The sequence below is a fragment of the Schistocerca nitens genome, chromosome 5 (genome assembly GCF_023898315.1).
Source record: "Schistocerca nitens isolate TAMUIC-IGC-003100 chromosome 5, iqSchNite1.1, whole genome shotgun sequence".
NCBI lineage: Eukaryota > Metazoa > Arthropoda > Insecta > Orthoptera > Acrididae > Schistocerca > Schistocerca nitens.
The window spans coordinates 863,585,655-863,603,280 of NC_064618.1; the positions used below are offsets into that span (position 1 = coordinate 863,585,655).

General features: G+C 42.8%; 1 protein-coding gene across 1 annotated transcript in view; it reads right to left on the minus strand.

Moving 5' to 3' along the window:
• Positions 1–248: 248 nt before the first annotated feature.
• The window catches only part of LOC126260768 (probable cytochrome P450 4aa1), a 255,821-nt gene continuing 238,443 nt past the window's right edge, over positions 249–17,626 (minus strand). The window contains exons 12-13 of the mRNA XM_049958107.1: positions 7,987–8,166; positions 249–2,002 (exon numbers count right to left, since the gene is read on the minus strand). Coding sequence (XP_049814064.1) covers positions 1,815–2,002; positions 7,987–8,166 — 368 coding nt within the window. The 3' untranslated portion in view covers positions 249–1,814. The remainder of the gene's footprint in view (positions 2,003–7,986; positions 8,167–17,626) is intronic.

Below are 17,626 nucleotides of genomic sequence, written 5' to 3' on the forward strand. Positions count from 1 at the left end.
CAAAGAAAAATTCTGTTTTATGTCATTTTTTGGTCGAAATCTTGTATACTTACAGGCCTGATTCAGTATAGTTTGTAGTTTTATATTACTCATTCTTTGCACAATGAGACTGGTTACTTCAGTTCGCTTGAAGAATAAATTAATTGTTAGCAGAATTAAACCTTTTTTGCTGCAACAGTTTCAATGGGATATCCACAACAGAGGAACAGAAGAGGTTCGGCAAGAGTAATTATGGGCCACAAATGGTATACGGTATAAAATATATTTGACCATATTTGTAAGATTTTCACATAGTTATAACTTTTTCATACGTAAGGCTTTGGATATTAGAGTGTTACAGTGAATGAGGCTAAAGAGGTAAACCTTTGAACAGCAACGCTTTGAATCGAATACACAGATTTGTCGTTATCCGCCGAGAGGACACTCTGAAATATGACTCTTAAGCGCTACTGTCCAAAGCAGGTCACATACAGTATAGGTATATAATATTTTGTCCTATGTGACTAATAAATTAACCGATAAATGTATGAGAAATCTTCATTAGATAAATAGTCTAATATCATAACAATGACTGTTACATTTAAAGAATGACAATAATATCATAAATTATGATAATGAAACAAAACTGCTGGAATACATTGTGGTATAAAAATTAAAAGAAATGAGCAACAGTACCCTCCATGAGTATGCTCATGGAGTATAACGATTCTGTTTACACAGAAGACACGAAGGTTGCCTTCTGTAGAGTTCTTTTACAGCATTTGGTGACACTTACTCTGGACTAAGGATGTGTGACATTCAAAATCCTCCTTAAAAGAAGCTAACTGTTCCCGCTTCACGAAGACAGCAAGAAACTTGTCTTTGACATTCTAGTGACTTTTGAGGAACATGTTTATAAGCCTGAGAAATGATCAGAGATGGGCATATTTCTCAGAAGTACGCTGAGAATGACAACGTTCCCACGCAAGTGGACCTATACTGAGCTTATGATTATGCAAAACGTCTGTTCTGGAGTAAAAAATAGGTCTACAGATGACTACTAAGTGACTGTGTTTGTTGGTAGTTTACGTAAATAGTTATCAGCTTTCTACGCTAAGCAACTCGAAATGTACTGCATCACAACCTTTTATTTAGGTTTTCGATATGATGTGTTTATTCCTATACATATGGCGCACATCCACTGAAGAAATAATTCTTGTAGCTATGCTTGTTGTTGATACACGTGAACTGTAAATATCAGTTCCGAAAAATTTCGTACTGAATGTCAGCACACGAGTGCAGCTGAGTCTTGACTTGCCCCAGTCTGACTTCTGCAGCTGACTGCAGACTCTCAAGTGTGCAGTCTTAATGAGAGGGTAGAGGTGGTTCAGGTTCTAGACTGTGAGTGCATTTCACGCATGTAAACAGAAAAGTGTAGCTCGTCGTACGGTAGTATTACTTCACCACATGGACAGCAGATCCTCAAATGCAAAGTGCACAGCGACAATCTAAAACTCAGTAAACATTGGTTCTTTGCAGAGAGATGTGTGCCCTCAGTGCACGAGGTCCACCATCAAGGTGAGAAGAATAACGCGGTTTAAAGTCTTAAAGCGTATCACTTGGGCCGGAGAGTCGGTCCGCCCGTGCAGTGTGTCCCCAGACTCTGGTCGCAGACGGAAGGCAGGCGGTGGTTCGTACCGCGGGAGAGCGGCCACCCCGCTGTTCGAGGGGCGCCGCGCTTCCGCTCTGGGCAGAGCAGAGCTGAGGGCGCCCCAACGCAACGCGGGGAGCCCCGCGGTGCCTGGCGGAGGGTGCTGCGCTCGCCCGCCCGCCCGCTAGCTGGCGGCGGCGGCGGCGGCGGCCGGCGTCCTGGGCGACAGGTGCACCCAGATTCCTCCGCGCGCGCGGATAGTGATGCGGTAGGCCAGCCGCAGCGACTCGCGGCCCTTGGCCGGCTCCAGTCGGAAGTGGCGCAGCAGCGTCGACATCACCACCTTCATCTCCATCATGGCGAACTTGTAGCCTGCGGGGCACACAGCGGATCGACTCGTTCAGTTTCAGTCTGTGGTCTGAAATTCTCACAAAGTCACGAGAAGACCATTTTTTGCCCTGCTAGAGTATGCAACACCGGACGGAAAATACAGGATGGAAAAAGTCGTGGCAAATGCTGCCATACCTGAAGTATGTGTTCGAAAATAATCCAACAAATGATGAAATAAAGTGCAAAAATGTAGCTGCGTGACGTCTTCGAGAAACTCTCATATCTCCAATCCCAAAGAAAGCAGGTGCTGACAGATGTCAAAATTAGCGAACTATCGGTTTAATAAGCCACGGCTGCAAAATACTAAGACGGATTCTTTACAGACGAATGGAAAAACTGGTAGAAGCCGACCTCAGGGAAGATCAGTTTGGATTCCGTAGAAATGTTGGAACACGTGAGGCAATACTGACCCTACGACTTCTCTTATGGAATAGATTAAGGAAAGGCAGGCCTAAGTTTCTAGCTTTTGACAATGTTGACTGGAATACTCTCTTTCGAGTTCTGTAGGTGGCAGGCGTAAAATACAGGGAGCGAAAGGCTATTTACAATTTGTACAGAAACCAGATGGCAGTTATAAGAGTTGAGGGACATGAAAGGGAAGCAGTGGTTAGGAAGGGAGTGAGACAGGGTTGTAGCCTCTCCCCGATGTTATTCAATCTGTATATTGAGCAAGCAGTAAAGGAAACAAAAGAAAAATTCGGAGTAGGAATTAAAATCCATGGAGAAGAAATAAAAACTTTGAGGATCGCCGATGACATTGTAATTCTGCCACAGACAGCAAAGGACCTGGAAGAACAGCTGAACGGAATGGACAGTGTCTTGAAAAGAAGAACATAAGATGAACATCAACAAAAGCAAAACGAGGATAATGGAACGTAGTCGAATAAAATCGAATGAGGCTGCGGGAATTAGATTAGGAAATGAGACGCTTAAAGTAGTAAATGAGTTTTTCTATGTGGGGAGCAAAATAACTCACGATGGTCGAAGTAGAGAGGATATAAAATGTAGACTGGCAATGGCAAGAAAAGCGTTTCTGAAGAAGAGAAATTTGTTAACATCGAGTATAGATTTAAGTGTCAGGAAGTCGTTTCTGAAAGTATTTGTATGGAGTGTGGCCATGCATGGAAGTGAAATGTGGACAATAAATAGTTTAGACAAGAAGAGAATAGAAGCTTTCGAAATGTGGTGCTACAGAAGAATGCTGAAGGTTATATGGGTAGATCACATAAGTAATGAGGAAGTATTGAACAGAATTGGGGAGAAGAGAAATTTGTGGCACAACTTGACTAGAAGAAGGGATCGGTTGTTAGGACATATTCTGAGGCATCAAGGGATCAACAATTTAGTATTGGATGGTAACATGGAGGGTAAAAATCGTAGAGGGAGACCAAGAGATGAATACACTAAACAGATTCAAAAGGATGTAGGTTGCAGTAGGTACTGGGAGATGAAGAAGCTTGCACAGGATAGAGTAGTATGGAGAGCTGCTTCAAACTAGTCTCGGGACTGAAGACCACAACAACAACACACCCTATAATTTTCAAGGAACAAATACGATGAGACAGCACTGTGCGACGAAATTTAGAACCTCAGTATGAGCAGCATATGCCAAAAGAAAACACGAGCACACACACACACACACACACACACACACACACACACACACACACACACACACACACACACACACACACACACACACAGACACACACACACAAACACACACACACACTGTGAATACTAGCGACACCACACAACCAAAGATGATTTTTTTGAAATAACACATTGCAAACCACCAGGTGTACTATCAAAACCATATCCCTCTACTGGTTTTGGTTAACAAACCCATCAACCCTGGATGTACAGCTGGACATTGGTGATTTACACATACATATCCCTACAATGGCATCTCGCTATAAACTTGTCTCTGTCTTGGCTCACACAATATTATTACAGCAACTTATGTCAGAAAATCACAAATTTCAAATATGGTCACCAATGTCCAGACTTTCACCATGATGATCTTTTTGTGAACCGCAACTGGTAGAAAAATTGTGTTGGTGTAAGCTGCAGCAAAGAGGTTGCAAGTAGGTAGGTAGAGGCCAAAGACAGACTCGCAAGAAATGCGCCTCCAACGCCCTCTTGGCCGCCAGTATTTATATCGCCACAGTGGACCGGATGGCGCAGTCTGTAACAGTCAGTCATCCAGTGTGTCACCGAGTCATCGGTCGCAGCCCAGTCGCAGACAGTCTCAGGCAGCGCATAGTGACCAGAGCAGTGTGCATGGTGGGACGTGTACTTCACCAGAAGCGAGGCTAACGTGGACTATTACAGAAAGCTTGTACCACAATACCTGGACTATCTTGAGTTAAGTAACTTTCTGTTCTTATGAATAAAGAACGGTGTTAATAAATGCGTGCAGTTGTACAATATAAAGAGGATACCAGCCACCAACAACAAACTCTCCTTACTTCCCATGGTACAAGCCTACAGTGACAATGAGATGACTTAAAAGGAATTAAGTTGTGTTGGTACAGCTGATGATTTGCACTGCATTATTTCAAGTACGATGGCATTTCGAAAAGTAAAGATACAATGGCTCGGAGTCCTTAAATAGGACATTTATTTAGAAAACGTCAGTTACATCTTATTAACTGGATTAATTGTTATTTTTCGACATAATCACCCCCATTATCCAAACATTTGTTAAGTCGGTGCACAAGCTTTTGTATCCCACAGTCATAGAAGGTTGCTGCCTGTTGTCGGAACCACATTTCAAGTTCATCTTTGATCTCTTCATCGTCGTGGAATGATTTTCCACAAAGATGTGACTTCAGGTAACGGCAGACATGGAAGTCGGTGGGCGCAAGGTCCGGGCTGTACGGCGGATGGTCCAATATGTCCCATTTGAATTGTTTGAGTAGTGCTTTGGTTACGAGCGCTGTGTGAGGCTGAGCGTTGTCATGAAGCAAGCAAACTACACTTGTCAGCATTCCCCTGCGTTTGTTTTGAATTGCCTTTCGAAGACGTTTCGAAGTCTGGCAATATGCAGCAGCATTAACTGTCGTTCCAGGAGGCATAAATTCCAACAGAAGAATGCCTTGTCTGTCCCAAAAAACTGAAGTCATGATTTTCTTCGCTGAAATTGACGTTTTGCATTTCTTGGCTTTTGGTGAATTCGAATGGCGCCATTGCATTGATTTTTGCTTGGATTCAGGTGTATGGTGATAAACCCACGTCTCGTCACCTGTCACAATGTGATCAAGGAACTCATCACCTGCTTCAGTATAGCGTGTGAGGAAGTCGAGTGCAAAGCCCATCCCTTTCTTTCTGTGTTCTTCCATTAACAGTTTTGGAACCTAGCGCGCACACAATTTCCTGTACCCTAACTTGACAGTCACAGCGTCATAAAGAGTTGTCATTGACACGTCTGGTATGATCTGGTGTAATTCTTTCAATGTGAGACGTCTATTCGCACGAATTGCTTCCTCCATTCTCCAAAGAATGGCATCAAAGATCACAGATGGGCAACCTGTTCTTTGTTCGTCATGAAAATCGGTCCTACCTTCAGAGAAATGACGACACCATTTCGTTACATTTTGTCGATTCATAATGTTCCCATAGACAGAAAAAATTTCTTTGTGAATATGCGCTGGTCGCTGAACTTTTGCAGGAAGAAAACGTATGACAAAGCGCACTTCGCATTTGGTGGGATTCTGAATCGGCGCAGCCATTTTAAACACGACCTAGTCCAACCAGAAGCAACATTCAACTGCCGAACGACCGTGAGGAGAAAGCTAACGGTTCAAGGTTAACACCAGTGTTGCCAACTTGCTCGCCAAAACTCGTCTGTTCCTCTGGCGTACAGTGTATCTTTACTTTGCGAAATACCCTCGTACTTAACAGCCGTAGATTGTTGCTTCAAGAAAGTTATAGCAGCCAAAGGTGACCAGAGTCAGAACTCATATTGACATTGAATCTTAACAACCAACAGGTGAGGTAGCATCCCCCAACTGTCTCCCTCTGTTCTTTCACCAGGGAGAGAGCAGGAGCCCACACAGCCTTTAAGCAGAAACCTCGATCTCCTGCACGATGGCTAACGATTTCCTGTGGTATACAACAGGCTCGTAAGGCTTTAAACCTTGATTTCTCGAAAAACCTTCGGAAGCGCATTGCACGAGAGCAACATTTGTTGCAGCTCAAGTATTTACTTTGCTCCTGCGAAATGTGAGCAAAATCTTTGCCCCCAGGAGTGTGTGCTTCCCCTGTAAGACGCTATAGTTACCAGAAACTGTGAGATCAACAGCATACCCCAGAATCACGATGCAGTGATTTATCACCTCCATCGTATTGTAGCTCACAGACTTTCCCAGACAATTTACGCTTAAGTTGGCGAGGCGAAGGTAAACATAACACCAATCCGATACGAAAAAGAGCATTTTATAAATCCAGACAATTACATTTAGGTCACAGATTCTAACATATGATGACATTAAGAATCGAATGATCCCAATCGCGGGTTAGCTAAACGCGTATTAATTAAGTACATAAACTTAATATGCAAATATCTCCCAGCAAATCAATACTGTGCGGTTCTGAAACTACCAGTCTGTTGTGGAAGGACTGACGTGACAATAGTTATGTGATTACCAGGAGTCACTTTTGTTAAAACTCCCGATGTCGTGATGGCCGTTAGGAAAACTGCTTATGTTCGAACAATGTTGGTGGTGCATGTGATTTTGGAGGAAATAGTTTATCTCAGTGTCTTCGAGTTTCACCACGTGGAGAGGACAGCATTCGGGCTAAAAAAGTCCTCGTCCCCGTCACAAAGACGTAACAGGGGTAAGTCAGTACAGTTACTCTGTAGGTTTGGAGGTTCGGCACTGTGGGCTATGTTTTTAGCCGTGGAGACACATACTCCAGGTTACGAAACAACCGTGGACACAGAGCTCTGCCTCATACACTGGGTTCACACACTCGTTTGCTTTGATTCATATGACTCGTCAATATCGGCGCAGCAGTCTCCACGGTGGTAGATACATGCACGTTCTGAGCTCCATTACAGTGGGGATGTACTTCCAGGAGTCCAGGCTTGCTACTAGTTGCGCCATGTCGGTGGAATATGACGTCGACAGACGCCGCAGTGGAGACCACGCAAGCCTGATGTAGAAGCTAGAACTCGCCGATCTGCTACGTACTGTTGATGCGCTGGTAACCTCTACGGCCTATGCTACCACTAGCACCAAATCTCTGTACGTCCCTTTCTCCCCCTGTACGGCTTCCCCCAATAGTATTTAAAATTCGATCGATTTTCTTTCTTTCCTACCTAGCGATGGCAGTTAATTGGTCAAGTGTCATCTTGGGGTTCCGTTTCTAACACTATGCGGGGTTCTGTAAGCCAGCTGTTCTATCTCTTTGATATATTTTCTGTTCAAATGATTTCACCTGGGTAACAGAATACTTCCACTCATAATGCGGTATTGTGAATTAGTGGTTCCCGTTACGGAAGGACTGCCTCAACTTTCATTCGTATTGAAAAAATCTCTGAATTACGTTAAAATACTACAATCTTTTTCTTGTCAGAATAGTCCCACCTATCCCAATACATACATACAGCATGTATCGGTCGAAACACCTGCAATGGAACAACAAGTCCGATGCTGCCACTGTTATGGTTGCAGGAGATTTTCTGTGAGGATACAAAACTAATTACCTGTGCGAAGCGAAGATAGCAAACAGTTGGGGAAAGGCTACAGCCAAGATTTACAAGATGCGCTGGTACAAATGAAAACTAAAGGTATGACAGCTTAGAAAGCTGTATAGGACAACGCCTCTTTCCTTTTGTGTCTGTTTATAAACTGAATTCAGCTGTCAAGGAGAACTGGCGAGCAGAATTTTATCGTAGGCTACCTTAGTCACGCGCTGGCCCGTTACAGTATGAGCAGAGCTGAGGCATGGCGACTTACCTATGCAGTTGCGCGGGCCCGCGCTGAACGGGATGTAGCTGTAGGGGTGGCGGCGCGAGCAGTTGTCCGCCGTGAAGCGGTCCGGGTCGAAGGCCTCCGGGTCGGGGAAGACGTGCTCCAGGCGGTGCATCGCGTACGGCGCCAGCAGCACGTCCGTGCCGGCCGGCAGCGTGTGCTTGCCTGCCGCAACACACCAACACACTGCGGTCAGGAAGCCGGTGGCTGTGGGAAGTGCTGGGACCGAAGGAGTTCGCAGAGAGGAGCGGTCGGATTGGAAAGCTGGTCAGATTAACGTATTTTCTACGAGATCAACTGGATTGTCAAAATGCGGCTGTTTGCTGACGATGCTGTGGTGTACGCGAAGGTGTCGTCGTTGAGTGACTGTAGGAGGATACAAGATGACTTGGACAGGATCTGTGATTGGTTTAAGGAATGGCAGCTAACTCTAAATATAGATAAATGTAAATTAATGCACATGAATAGGAAAAGGAATCCCGTAATCTTTTAATACTCCATTAGTAGTGTAGCGCTTGACACAGTCACGTCGATTAAATATTTGGGCGTAGCATTGCAGAGCGATATGAAGTGGGACAAGCATGTAATGGCAGTTGTGGGGAAGGCGGATAGTCGTCTTCGGTTCATTGGTAGAATTTTGGGAAGATGTGGTTCATCTGTAAAGGAGACCGCTTATAAAACACTAATACGACCTATTCTTGAATACTGCTCGAGCGTTTGGGATCCCTATCAGGTCGGATTGAGGGAGGACGTAGAAGCAATTCAGAGGCGGGCTGGTAGATTTGTTACTGGTAGGTTTGATAATCACGCGAGTGTTACGGAAATGCTTCAGTAACTCGGGTGGGAGTCTCTAGAGGAAAGGAGGCGCTCTTTTCGTGAATCGCTACTGAGGAAATTGAGGGAACCAGCATTTGAGGCTGACTGCAGTACAGTTTTACTGCCGCCAACTTACATTTCGTGGAAAGACCACAAAGATAAGATAAGAGAGATTAGGGCTCGTACAGAGGCATATGGGCAGTCATTTTTCCCTCGTTCTGTTTGGGAGTGGAACAGGGAGAGAAGATGCTAGTTTTGGTACGAGGTACCCTCCACCACGCACGGTATGATGGACTGCGGAGTATGTATGTAGATGTAGATGTAGAAAATGATGATAGAGGCACGTACTAGCGAAAGACGGACAAGAACACTCGTAGACTTTCGCAGTAGCGACGGATGCCAATAGAAACGGACCCACACCATTAATTTTGAATCAGTGGCGTATGTGCAGCAATACTATATGGAAGAGCGATTCAGTGTGAGAGGAGGTTCTTCCCAAAAAACTAGTTTATTAAAAGCATATATACTATGACACGTTTATGAAGCTCCCAAATTTTCAGCCAAATTTCGGAGAAAAGAGCCTCGAAAATGGCGGAAACTGTACACAATAATATGTTATCTGTTAAGACAGTATTCTTGTCAATAGCTTGCCTGAGCCTAGCCTGATTTACCTTTCAACTTGCCTGGTAGCAAAAAGTCTTTGGTCATTCCGAGGCTGACATCAGCTGCTTGTGACGAGTCTTGTCACTTTTCATGAGCCAAAGGTTACAGGAAGTTGAGAAGACAGAAAGGTAGAGACCCTCAACTAAGAAATAAGTACGAGTACTGCCCAGAAAGTAATGCACCGCATTTTTTTTCTCAGCCGAATACAGTACTACGAATGCGAAACGTTGCGTATGTGTTATTTGAAGTCTCCTGAGGATGCGCGACAAGTTTTCGTCCCTTCCGACAGATAGCGTTGCTGCAGGGCAGTTCCAAAATGGCGTCTATAGGTAATGTACGTTAGAAGCAATGTGCCGTCATTGAATTTCTCACTGCAGAAGAAGAAATCGTGAAGAATATTCGCAAACGCTTATGGAAAGTATGGAGCATCTGCTTTTGACAGAAGTACAGTTAGTCGCTGAGTACGGAGCATGAGGTCACCAGAAGGCGGTTCGGCTGAGCTCCATGGTTTGCAGCGGTCGTGGAGACCATCCACGGCTGTCACACCTCACCTAGCCCTCACCTAGCCCCCTCGGACTTCCACTTGTTTGGGCCACTAAAGGATGCTTTCCTGGAAGACATCTTGAGGACGATGAGGAGGTGATTCACACAGTGAAGCACTGGCTCCGCCACCAGGGCAAGGATTGGTACTGACAGGGCAGACACGCCCTTGTTTGGCGCTGGAAGAAGGCCGTAAAACGGGATGGAGATTACGTGGAAAAGTAGGGTGTGTAGATAAAACACCTTTCTTTCGTCCTTGTAATTCTCATTATGTCCAAAAAAGAATTGATAAAGACAAAAAATGCCGTGCATTACTTTGTGGGCAACCCTCGTAATACAAAGACTCTCCTACCTCGAACATGGGGTGGAACAGCAGTATTATCCACTTGACCCGTTCGTAGACTAACGGTTGTAGTGTGAAGTGAAATAGTGATGATGCTGACAGCACATCTGGAGTGTATACGATGTAAATTGTGACGGAAGTTATAAGAACTCATGCTCATACATTTCTTAGACCAGTTACAGGTTGCATGTACTTAACAAATTTTCAGACAATTGCTCTTCAAACGATCCGTTTCGCTGAACTGCAATTTCTTGTAATCCGCGCTAAAATCATATAATAAACATTCATGTACACAAAGCTGAGTATATCTCCTTTTTGCCCGCATCTCGTGGTCGTGCGGTAGCGTTCTCGCTTCCCACGCCCGGGTTCCCGGGTTCGATTCCCGGCGGGGTCAGGGATTTTCTCTGCCTCGTGATGGCTGGGTGTTGTGTGATGTCCTTAGGTTAGTTAGGTTTAAGTAGTTCTAAGTTCTAGGGGACTGATGACCATAGACGTTAAGTCCCATAGTGCTCAGAGCCATATCTCCTTTTTAAATATTCAACCAATTAATGCAAATTACTTTATTTATGATATTCGAAAACTATTAAATCTGACTGTCACTATACGTAATATAGGTCATAAATTATTTATATGACCAATGACACATATACAAAATTCAGTATCTAAACTAATTTGTAGGATGAAAAAATTACGCTGTTGCATTTCAGTTAATTTAAGACGTTCCTCTGAGTGCTCGTTTCTAAAGTGGACATGACAGCTCTTGGGAAAAACGACTTTCTTGACAGTGTTAACGACAGAGAGGCATGGTTCATACACGGTTCATGTATTGTTTGAGCTTGTGTTTCTGTCTTTTCGAAGAAGGAAGTCGAGTCGGTAAGGGTGTATCAAATAAACCTATCATTAGAGACGGATGAAGAAATGGGTGGCCCCTGCCGCTTATGTTCTCTTAGCTCTTTAAGAAGGAATATATTAATGATAAGATCTGATAATAAAAGTCTGTTCATGTCATCGGAATTGAAATTACCTTATGCGACATGATGTCTGTAACAAAAAAGTAAGATCCCCATAGAACATGGCTTGCAAGATGATAGGGCGACGATTTCCGGAGTACTGAAAACAGCGATGCGCTGTGCAGTGGCTTGATGAGTACATGGATGCGGCGCGGTTATGATTAAACTTTCGCTACTTCAGAGAATCCCCATGATAAACTAGTGATCGTAGGACAACGAAACTTTGTGGAACGTTCGTAAGGATACCAGGAGAAGAAATAACGAATAACCTGTTACAGAAACACATTACCTTCCATGTGAGAACGCGACGTTACAAATGTTGCTCAGTTTCTCGACCATCAAGACGTCGAAGCGGGCCTGGATACTATTTCACTATTTTTCACAGTACTCTACCAGCGGTGGATCATGGAATGTCCAGCTGTCGTGAAACAGCTCGTGAAATGCTCGAAGATAGCATATTGCAACCAGCGTTTTCAAAGTAACTTCTTCAAATATCAGTGGCGCAGTTGGTCGTAGGCTTCTCCCAGGAGCAATTGTCAAATGTCCAGATAATTCCAACTTCCGAACAGTTCTCTTCAAACCCGGTACGGAAAGAGGAGCTCTCCTTATTCTTCACAGTGTCGATACTTGTGAAGAGCAGCACCACTGCTGCCTGTTGTTTTGATAATACGGTGCCGTGAGTAAAGCCCCGCTCACTCTGTCCAAACCCATGACGACGCCGGCAACTGTAATGTTCACTGGTGCTTGTGTTTCAACCCTACGTCGCCGTCACAGTACCGGCGCCTAAAGGCAAGCAAGTCATCGCACGAAAACTACTAACAACGCATATCCTGCAGCGCACAATCTTATAAAGCTGGGGACCCACAGGGTAAATAGTTTTCCGTCTACACTGACACACGTGTGAAAGTTTGATTACAGCCACCGCGTAAATTACAGTTACAGTAGAGTCTCGCTAGTTCGAGGTGAACGGGACCGGAACCACCTCGAACTATCGAAAATTCGGACTATCGAAATTTAAATGAGAAAAAGAAATATTATGATACTGTAAGTAATACAGGTCAAAATATGAACATTATTAAAATAAAAGTATTTACACATGTATTTGCATTGGCAGAATAACAATAATTATTTATTTGGACAAGTAATAGTGAAGTGTCTTTTGTTTGGCGAAGCTGCAACGTTCCCTCGCGGCAATATCACTCCACCGTCTCAGGAGCAGTAGGTCGGTTGGTGTCGCCTCAGGCTGTTGTTCCACGTAGAATACGGCGGCCTCGAGAGCAGCGTAGCCATCGGCGTGACTCATCATCGGTGCAGCCTCTGCCTCGTCATCTTCGTCACTCTCACACTGCGATGGAATGTTAACCGTGTCAATTATAGAAGAGTCTCTCACTTCCAACTGTTCGTCCGAATTTAACCACTCGCCTACTTCCACCTCTTCTGCCTCTTCACACACTGGCAATCTTCTGGTTAAATTAAACAATGGTTGATCTTCCTCATCTGCTAAATCTTCAGTTTCTGTGTCTGGCATACTTTACTGTAGAATTTTCCTCCATGACTTAGAAATTGTGTGTGACTTTATTTCTCTCCAAGATTCGCTAATCCAGTACACGACGTCCTTCAAAGTCACTTTCTTCAAAGCTCCTACAATGCTTTCGTTGTCTTCGGAATGCAGCATTGACTGTAGCAATCGCCGTCGATACTTTTTTTCTTAGACATTCCAGAACGCCCTGATCCGGGGGCTGAATGAGACAGGTAACGTTTGGTGGGAAAAACAAGGCGCGGATACCGTCGCACTGCAGTTCTCCTGCACTTCGATGTGAGGACGCATTATCCATGAGCAAAATTGCTTTGCATGGCAGTCCCCTGTCTTTTAAAAAATTCTTGCAGTCAGGTACAAATGAGTTAAAAAATCAGTTCCTGAACATTTCCTGATTCATCCAGGCATTATGCTGATGTGTATAGACAACCGGAAGAGCTGAGATGGATACATTCTTCATTGCTCTTGGCCTGGCAGACTTCCCAATCACAACTAGTTTTAGTTTGTGGTTTCCAGTTGTATTTGAAGCTGCCATAACTGTGAGCCGCTCTTTGCATTTTTTTGTGCCCAGGAGCACTTTTTTCTTCGCAAGAAGCAAGTGCTCTCGCTGGTAACATTTTAAAATTTAGCCCAGTTTCATCACAGTTATATACTCGTATTTGTTCATTAGACAAATTTTCGTCAGTTACGATTTTTTTAAACTCGACGATTAATTTTGAAACGGCCTGAGCGTCACCAGAGAGTTCTTCCCCACATACGTCTAGTTGACGCACCCCATACTTCTTCCACTTGTCGAGCCAGCCCACACTAGCGGCGAAATTGTCATTTCCTTCCTGCAGCTGGTTTCTGAAAAACGAAGCTTTCTCTTGCAAGATTGGGCCAGAAAACGGAGCACCCTTCTGTCTCTGCTGGGTAAACCACATGAACAATGCCTCACTTGTTTTTTCGAAGTCTGACTTCTTTATTCTTCTTCGACTGAAAGATTCGTGTGAGCATTTCTGTGAAGAAAACTGTTCCAATTTAAGTCGGTTTCTTCGCCAGTCACCAACAGGAACTTCACCGACACCATATTCGAGAGCAAGTTTTTTTATTGTTTCTCCTTTGTCAAGTCGCCTTAGTGCTTCTAATTTTAGATGCAAAGCCACAAATTTCCTCTTTTTTGCTACAGCACTCATCTTTGTAAGGTGTACAACGGAACACACAGTCAACAAACAAAACGACACACAACACTGTACAGTACAGGTACTGGGAACTACAGCAGCGTGTGAACTCCCCAGATTTGGTCGGTGGCAGCCGGCAGCAGTCGGGGTATTTCGTGCCATACTGACAACAGATGTTCATGCAACAGGGCAGCGAGCAAATCGTCGGTGTTGTTGCATTGTTGTCTGCTTTGTCACTGAGCTGTACTCTCCCTATCTATCTTTTGCAATGATGTTTTCATTATTTATCATGTCAGAAAAAAAGAAAGTAGATCGTTGCAATCGTTTTTTAAAAAAAAAAAAAGAGGCTCGGATTATTGGAAACTCGAACTATCGAGATTCTACTGTATCATATTGTCACATAATCTCTACAAGCTCAAGTTTCATTATTTTGTTTTCACGGTTAACCCTACTACGTTCTATGAACCGTTTCACAAGAAATAGATTTCCCTACCTTGGATGCAACGACTGCAGTCAGTTACGTCGTCCGTAATGTGACGTTCTTTTCATGTCTATCACAACATTGCACTCTTATCTGAGTTTCCTACGTATAGGTTCTTCCTAAGTTACTGAATAGTGTTTCCTTGTTCTCGAATTCATCAACCTATTTGTATACTGGAGAATGACTTCTGACAATATGCTGCTCGATTTCTCAGAAAGATTTGCATTGAATAGCCACTTCTACCGCTGACGTGGCACCCGACGCTTCTGAGAAATCTATTAGCACAATGGAAGTCGTATTGAACTTCGTTTCTTGTATATCCTCCCTCATAGTGAGCCACTAATTGACTCGGTTCTTAAAATATTGTAAAAGAATAACAAGAGGCGATTCCACTTTGTCCTGCGAATTATACTTATTAGTACATTAAAACATATTGTGTGTTTTATTGTTATTATTATTATTATTTTCCTTTCTCAGGCGTTATGTCTGGTTAAAAATGGAAAGTGATGCGGACCTTGACCAAGCGTCACTTCCTTTTAACTGTACGGTATATGTTACATTGCTTTTAGGAGCTTTCGGGTAATTGAACATGTATCAATAATTACAGCTTTCTGTAGTTGTATATATATGTTTCGATGTAGCTGTATTGCATTGATGTACTTGTGGATATTGTGTGGTATGACTCCTGTAGTTGATAGTATAATTGGTACAATGTCAACTTTACCCTGATGCCACATGTCCTTGACTTCCTCAGCCAGTTGGATGTATTTTTCAATTTTTTCTCTTGTTTTCTTTTGTATATTTGTTGTATTGGGTATGGATATTTCGATTAGTTGTGTTAATTTCTTCTTTTTATTGGTGAGTATGATGTCAGGTTTGTTATGTGGTGTTGTTTTATCTGTTATAATGGTTCTGTTCCAGTATAATTTGTATTCATCATTCTCCAGTACATTTTGTGGTGCATACTTGTATGTAGGAACTTGTTGTTTTAAAAGTTTATGTTGTAAGGCAAGCTTTTGATGTATTATTTTTGCTACATTGTCATGTCTTCTGGGGTATTCTGTATTTGCTAGTATTGTACATCCGCTTGTGATGTGATCTACTGTTTCTATTTGTTGTTTACAAAGTCTGCATTTATCTGTTGTGGTATTGCGATCTTTAATAATATTCTTGCTGTAATACCTGTTGTTTATTGTTTGATCCTGTATTGCAATCATGAATCCTTCTGTCTCACTGTATATATTGCCTTTTCTTAGCCATGTGTTGGATGCGTCTTGATCGATGTGTGGCTGTGTTAGATGATACAGGTGCTTGCCATGAAGTGTTTTCTTTTTCCAATTTACTTTCTTCGTATCTGTTGATGTTATGTGATCTAAAGGGTTGTAGAAGTGGTTATGAAATTGCAGTGGTGTAGCCGATGTATTTATATGAGTGATTGCCTTGTGTATTTTGCTAGTTTCTGCTCGTTCTAGAAAGAATTTTCTTAAATTGTCTACCTGTCCATAATGTAGGTTTTTTATGTCGATAAATCCCCTTCCTCCTTCCTTTCTGCTTAATGTGAGTCTTTCAGTTGCTGAATGTATGTGATGTATTCTATATTTGTGGCATTGTGATCGTGTAAGTGTATTGAGTGCTTCTAGGTCTGTGTTACTCCATTTCACTACTCCAAATGAGTAGGTCAATATTGGTATAGCATAAGTATTTATAGCTTTTGTCTTGTTTCTTGCTGTCAATTCTGTTTTCAGTATTTTTGTTAGTCTTTGTCTATATTTTTCTTTTAGTTCTTCTTTAATATTTGTATTATCTATTCCTATTTTTTGTCTGTATCCTAGATATTTATAGGCATCTGTTTATTCCATCGCTTCTATGCAGTCGCTGTGGTTATCCAATATGTAATCTTCTTGTTTAGTGTGTTTTCCCTTGACTATGCTATTTTTCTTACATTTGTCTGTTCCAAAAGCCATACTTATATCATTGCTGAATACTTCTGTTATCTTTAGTAATTGGTTGAGTTTTTGATTTGTTGCTGCCAGTAGTTTTAGATCATCCATGTATAGCAAATGTGTATTATTATTATTATTATTATTACTATTATTATTAGTAGCAGTAGTAGTAGTAAATCTCTGGTAGTCTGTAGTACTTCACAACTGGGGATTGTCCCTAATGACCTCGATGTCGACAGGATGTTAAGCCGTAATCTTTCTTACAACTGGAGATAAGGGCCAGCTGTACTTCAGGAGAGGTAAGGGACGCTAACTAGAGGCTTTACGAATTTACTCTGACTTTACTAGACTGTATGCTACACAAAACAAAAATTGGAAGGAGGCTAGGCTTTATGCTCCTCTCCCCTTTCCCCAATCACATTGATAATAAAACATATTTTGAATATTATCCTAGGTTATGAACAAACTGATACCCTGTGCTCTACGGAATGGTACACTCGACCAACACTTGTCCACTTCCTCGATTAACTTTTTTGCCGGCGAAGAGTATCACTATCAAATGAAAGTACAAAGAATAAAATTACAACTTTTGATTTTTGCTAGTCTCTAACTAAACTGAATCCGTATTTTTGATTACACATCTAACATGCAAGTCGCCCACGTAAACATTTCCAGCGCAAAATATAGACGTCGCTCGTCGATCTGCGATCTATACCAGGTAGACCTGGTGGAGGAAATAGAAAACAGCTGAAGAAGAGCAGCACGTTTCGTTGCACGAAAGCGTCGCAGAGACGTTCACCTAGCTCCAGCGGCAGACACTACAAGAGACTTGGTTCACTGTTAAAATTTCCGGACTACACATGCCTTGAAGAGTCAAACAACACGTTGCTTTGTCTGATGTGTGTCTCACGAAAAGACCATGGACGTAAAGTCAGAGAGATTCGAGCTAACACGGAGTCTTAGCAGTATTCGTTTTCCCGCGAATCGAATCAAAGACGTAAGGGAGAAAGTAAGAGTGGTGCACGAAATTTGCTCCACTATAGATCATAAGAATTGCAAATGTAGTGAGCAAAGCTATCGTGTAACACACAGACAATTCGAGAGAGACAATGAAATGTTCGAATGGACAACG